This window comes from Triturus cristatus, chromosome 11 (assembly GCF_964204655.1).
Source record: "Triturus cristatus chromosome 11, aTriCri1.1, whole genome shotgun sequence".
Taxonomy (NCBI): Eukaryota; Metazoa; Chordata; class Amphibia; order Caudata; family Salamandridae; genus Triturus; species Triturus cristatus.
This window is the reverse complement of record NC_140594.1, coordinates 266,354,479-266,360,478: the sequence shown is the minus strand read 5'-3', so window position 1 is coordinate 266,360,478 and position 6,000 is coordinate 266,354,479. Positions and strand designations below refer to the sequence as shown.

General features: G+C 43.9%; 1 protein-coding gene across 1 annotated transcript in view; it reads right to left on the bottom strand.

Annotated features, from left to right (window-relative positions):
• Positions 1-2,351: 2,351 nt before the first annotated feature.
• HSCB (HscB mitochondrial iron-sulfur cluster cochaperone) overlaps positions 2,352-6,000 on the bottom strand; it is a 176,298-nt gene continuing 172,649 nt past the window's right edge. The window contains exon 6 of the mRNA XM_085636237.1: positions 2,352-2,749. Within this exon, the coding sequence (XP_085492363.1) occupies positions 2,733-2,749 (17 nt within the window). The 3' untranslated portion in view covers positions 2,352-2,732. The remainder of the gene's footprint in view (positions 2,750-6,000) is intronic.

Sequence of the window (6,000 nt, the reverse complement as noted above, 5' to 3'; positions counted from 1 at the left end):
TGTGTTTTTATAAGTTAGTTACACTGAGGCAGTTGATGGATGCGGTGTTGTTTCAATAAAGCTACTTACTCGGGAGGGAATGACCCGATTAGGGTCACTCGGGTCACTCACGACCACCCGCGACCACCTCTCAGCCTTCCACGCAAAAAAGAGTCGGTCAGACAGTAGAGAATACAAACCACAGATATTTATTTCAGAGTACACTCGAGTGGAGTCTGGTCTGACCTGCCTCCTTGGATTGCTGCAGAGGGACTGACTTCAGTAAGCATGGCAACAGATGAAATACAATTCAGAACCCATAATGACAAGCCCTCACTGGAAATTTCCAGTTGGAACCTGGTGAACAAAGGAGGTAAAGAAGGATGGGTCTAGGTCATGAGACCAGGTACATCCTATATCAACGCCAAGGTCACTCTGCCTGCACCCCCCGTTCTAAAGGTGGGAGCAGGCCTATCTACAGGTATGTGCTAGCAAAGACTGTGTATTCATTAGCACAGAAAGGCTCAGCCTTGGAGCAACAAAAATAACTATTGCAGCTGCTTTCAGCTGAGGCAGACAAAGAGTGAGACAGAAGTTAGTTTCGATCATGGCTCAAAATGGCGGCTGTATACAAAACGGTTCAGCGAATGCTAACTTAAGTCATACAATGCATAGATGATTTGGTTAAAAATATTTCTATTCCAACAACTGTGGTTATACTTGGGTCTTGGAGAGCATTCCATTTTGTATCCCAGCCTCTAGGAGAGTGTCCCTCTTGCATGTCACACTGGTGACAAGGATGAGATCCATGCAGTGCTATGCTGATAAAACCTCAACATGGAGAACAGCCAATAGCAAGGTGTTCCGGAAAAACTGTGAGCAAAAACTGGAGAGCAGACTTAAAGACTGGTGAGTGGAAGCAAGCGACTGAGATTCCTGGACAAAGTGTTGGTTTTTGGAGCATCTGTTGGATTGCGGATGCCTCTTCGACTTGTCAGTGGTGCGGCCATTGGTTGTAGGTGAAATACATGCCTGCGTTTCACTAAGACTGGTAATACGCTGTGGCGTTGAAGTGGTGTGCACTCCATGCAAAGAAAGTAAGCCCAAGTGACTGCAGAAAACGATGCAGCTTGAGCAAGCCCTATCGGCTGCAGAAAGCGATGTGAGGAAACATCTATCAGCCATTTTAGCATGTTGGGAAGCTGCACATAGGTTTGTATAGGGAGTACGTTTGTGGAGGAAGCGCGCTACAGAGGTTGAGTTCAACACGTCAATTTCTACTTGCTGTTGAGGTAACAGGCAACACAGCATATTTCCGTGCGCGTGCTCATGTTGGCCTGCATCACGAAGAAAGTGTTTGTAAAATTAGGTGACAGGCACACTTTACAAGCTGGGTTCGGGTGGTAGTTTATCTGGCTTTTGAGAAATCTGCCTTGTTGGGCAGCCTGTCAGTGACAGGCACACTTGAGCTATTTTCTCTGGGTAGTTGCCTGTTTGGTGCAATCGGCAGATGCAAAGAAGCTTGTCTACACTGATAGGTACACCTTTGGCAACTTCCTATTTCCAGTGGTAGGCTTACTAACTCTTGGACAAATAGGAACATTTTCTATTCACAAATTGTGTTTGATTCAAGACACTATTTTGGGGTGATTGTGTGTAAGTAAATGTGTTTTAAAGTGTCAGCTATATTCTGTTCTAATTGACATTTCTGTTTTTTGAGGTATTGGTTTCAGTGAGAGTATGCAGAATGTTACTCCACCTCCATTTGTTTTGAGCAGCCCATGGGAGCCAACAGTGAGGTGGAGTAAATGGAAAAAAATATTGGTGCATTAATGCCAGGGTGTGTGGTACTAATTTGAGTGCAGAGCATTGTCTGGGAGGTCAAGGGCAGGAACATTTGGAAAATCCACCAGTTTTAAGTGCAGTGGAGCAGAGGTATTTGAATGAATATTATGTATGTTTGTTATGCTTGGATCATCATTACCTACCAAGGAAAAGTACAATAATGGAACGGTACCATTTTGGGATGTGGGAAATAGGTCAAGAAGAATCGGTGGAGGAATATATCAGTAAGGGCGGACACTGAACTCCACTCCACCAACAGAGTTTTGGGAATTTGGAAACTCTGCACTGCGTGTGGAAAACGGAGTTCCCGATAAATTTGTATTCTGCCGTGGAACGGAGTTTCAGCACGTGACCTCACCAAAAGAGACAGGCTCAAACAACAGGACCTTTCCTTACAATGAAAGGTGGGATTACCACTACCAGGAACACAACTAAACATAAACTTCTCCAATTAACTCACTATTTGAACAATACATCTACAGTTTTAGAGAACCATAAGTTAGACCACTTCAATTTATGATTTATTTAACATCAATATAAATATTTGTTTTTTACATTAGAAAATGTTGGTTTTGTATTTAAAATATATACATAGATTTTGTGAGCTCCACAAAAATTTAAAGACATACCTAAACAAAACAAAAACGGGGCACATAACTACATGACAAATTTGGAGACGCAATCACACCCATTCTTACTCTACAAAACATACATGTCAAAACATTAAACATGAATAAAACAAGATATTATGATGATTATTTCATGCTGTGATTAAAATGGCCATACAGTTTGAAAATGTCTATTATCCTAATTATTAAATCAAAGTATATATAGACAGAGTTGCGCTGAAGCACGTTTTGAGCCGGTTGAAGAAAATGGAGCAACCTTCATCAGGACGCTGTCTGTACTCAGTACTCAGTGGCATCTGAAATATGGAAACGATTGGCATTAGTTTATACAATAAAAAAATACGAGAAAAAAAAGGAGGAGGGCTAGGTAGAGAAATATGGCAACCCAAAAGAGCTCAAGTGTTCCAGGGAGTGATCACGAATACACAGAACCTCTAAATCTCATGAAATGTGAAGATGAATATAGTAGATATATCTACATGACCTCCTTAATGGAGAACATAGTGAGGAATATTTGTGAACTATAGGTAAACGAATATGGTGAGTAGAAGTAGTAATGTAAGAGGAATATATGTATGCATAGACCCTCATTGACCATTCATGCTATAGAACATGCTAGAACAAGGACAGTGTGAGATATACAGAAATGGGGAAGGATACCTACTGATGAATAGTATGGTAATGAGATTGTTATAGCCATAATCTCAATTCCATAGAAGGTATCGTCTAGTGGATACGAGGTTCAGAGCAGAGTCTGAACTAAAGGGGTTTCTGTTGTACCTGTTGCTCGTCCAGTGTGAGTGTGGTATGGAAAGTTGGTGTGGATGATGCTGTGGAATGTTGGATGAGTGGTGATTGTCAGTTGGGAGAATGGGCTGAGCAGTAGGAAGGATGCTCCTGGTGGGGCTCTACTAAAGATCTTAACTTGGAATAAACATACCTAAAGATATTACTTGGACTGCACCTTGATTTGTTCGCCACATTTTGGCGACAATTTTTATCAAAAAGAACCTGCGTGTGCAACTTGAATGGACTGGTTCTTTGAACCTGAACCAACTGTAACTGAAGAAGAGTAACTTGAAGAAACTCCTCCTTTAACAAATAATCTTGAAGAAGATGGCAGCCCTGAGCCCCACCAGTGACATCAAAACCGGTCAGCCCCAACCCGGGCGTGCCAGTTCCTGCTGGACTTTCCCTCTTCCTGTCTGCTGTAACCTGGAAGAGGTGTCCATGTCCTGCTCCCTTGAAAGTGTGTCTCCATCAAGATGAGTTCCCCAGAGGAGCATCAAGTTTGTAGTTTCTCTCTTGTCTGTTTCTCAAACAGCTTTGAGGATGAAGGAGTTTTCCCCTCTTTTTGTGGGGAAGAGTGTTTGGAGTCATGGCATTTGAGCGAATAGCCCCCAGAGCCTCTGTGTGGAAGTGTCGCTGGCAAGTTTTCCCAGAGTCCTCAACAAGAAGAGCTATAGGACCCTGAGACCGATATCTGGGACTAATCCCGCAGTCCTTGTTTGTAGGCTGAGAAGCTTCCTTCGTCACTGCCAAGAGGATCGACAATGGTCATTTGGTGATAGAAGTCCACTCTGTTCCTGTTTGGTGGACAGATGAACCCCTTTGTTCGTGCCTTTGGGAGGGGCATTGGGTGCAGGGCTCAGAGTCCATTTTGTGGAGGGGTGCCTTTGGTGTTCCAGTGTCTGTATCAATTGGAGCAACTTGTGTAAGCTGTCAATGAAGGAGTTTGTGTCAAGAGTGGCTTACGGAGGAGGAGCTTCCTCCCGCATTTGTGTTTACAGGAATCGGCAGTCTTACTTGGTTTGGTGCGGTGTTTGATTATGGTTTTAACTTTGATCCACTGCACACATTTAAAAAAAAAAAACAGTTAGAATCCGTTGTCTCATCTGTCTCCTACTGCCGTCCGCTGTCTCTAGTGCGAGCCCAGTCTTCAGCTCGCGGAGTGTTCTACAGCTTCTGCATTGTGTGGCTTGTGCGTGCCTTGAGCCACCCGGGACGCTCCCTATGAACGTGCTGCCTGCGTGACGCCATTTTATCTTTCCTAAGCGGTTAGGCATTTCTTCATTGGGTCATTGCAGTTTAGGCACTGCCTCGGAAATCTGGTGAGAGTTGCTCTTCTTTTTGTTTGCATATGTACTCCCGCTCTATTTCTTTTTGATGTTGAGCATTATTTTTCGGTGGTGGTGTGTGGTCGGAGCTACACCCTCGCTTCTGGACAAAGACTCCTGTATCTGTTTGGGAGATCTTTGTTGCGGCACACCCCAAGAATGCTGGCACCACTAACTTTGACTTTGCTAATGGGGTGTTTAAGGAAAAATGTAAATTTCATGGCTGTTATTCTTCGTTCAAAATGTTTTATTACAGGGAACGGGTGGTTATGTTTACAGTCATATTGTTTTTGGATTACTTGTGTGTATGAGTTGACTTTTGGTCTAAAGTCTCACTGGGTTACCACGTTTTCTGTGGTTGTGGGTTTTGTGTTAATGCTCCAGTTATCAGCCTGTGTGGTTGAGGGAGACAGGGTTTCGTCTTCTAATGAGTGTATGTGTGTAAGTTGACTTTTGCACGATTTCACTCTGTTTTATTCCCTGGTCATTGTAGTGAGAGTATATCACCTCTCACTTTGGGGGGTGTGTATGAGAAGGCACGTTGTTGCAGAGCATCTCTGGCCTACCACTATTTTTGTGGTTGTGGGTGACATTGGTGTGTTACCGTTGTGGGCAATGTTTCGTTGTTGACCCCTTGTGGTTGTTGTAGGAGTGTGTGTATCTCACTATTGGGGGTGTGTGTGTGAGAAGGCTCTTTGTTGCGGAGCCTCTTTTGCCTACCACTATTTTTTGTGGTTGTAGGGGACATTGGTGTGTCACCTTTGTGGGCAATGTGTTGTAGTTGACCTCTCGTGGTTGTTGTGGGGGGGGTGTATCTCTCACTGTTGGGGGGTGTGTTTGTGAGAAGGCCCTTTTTTTCAGAGCCTTTCTGACCTACCACTATTTTTGTGGTTGTGGGGTGGATTTGTGGGCCTTGGTTGGAGTCGACTATGTTTTTGAGTCACTCGTGTCTACCACCTTTGTGTGGTTAGTTGCTGAAGTTCAATTCACCTTTAGCTTTGTGTGTTCGCTGAGCATTTTCTGCGTGCTTGTCCTCCCTTTCCTTCCTCCCTGTAAGCTCGGGGGATTTGTCCTAGTTGAGCAGGTGTGTCCGGTGGTGTGTTTTCTTCTGCACCGTTGTGAATTGTTCTATGTTCACGTCATTTCGGCCCGGCCAGCTGGCTTGTTTGTGGCTCAAGGGGTTGGTTGGTTGTGCGTGGTGTAGTAGTTTGCAGGTTTGTTTGGTTTTGTGTGTGGTGAGGTGGGAGTTTTGTGTGGAAAGGGATTGGATGTGTGCAAAGGTTGTCTTCTGCCTATAGATTGATTTACCTGTCTTTTTCTTCTTTGGTAGGTACGTGGGTGGGTATTGTTGTTTTACTGTTGCTTTGCCTTATGTTGACATTCATGCATATTGCTATTTTCTCCTGTGCTTTCCTGCATTTTTGGATTTT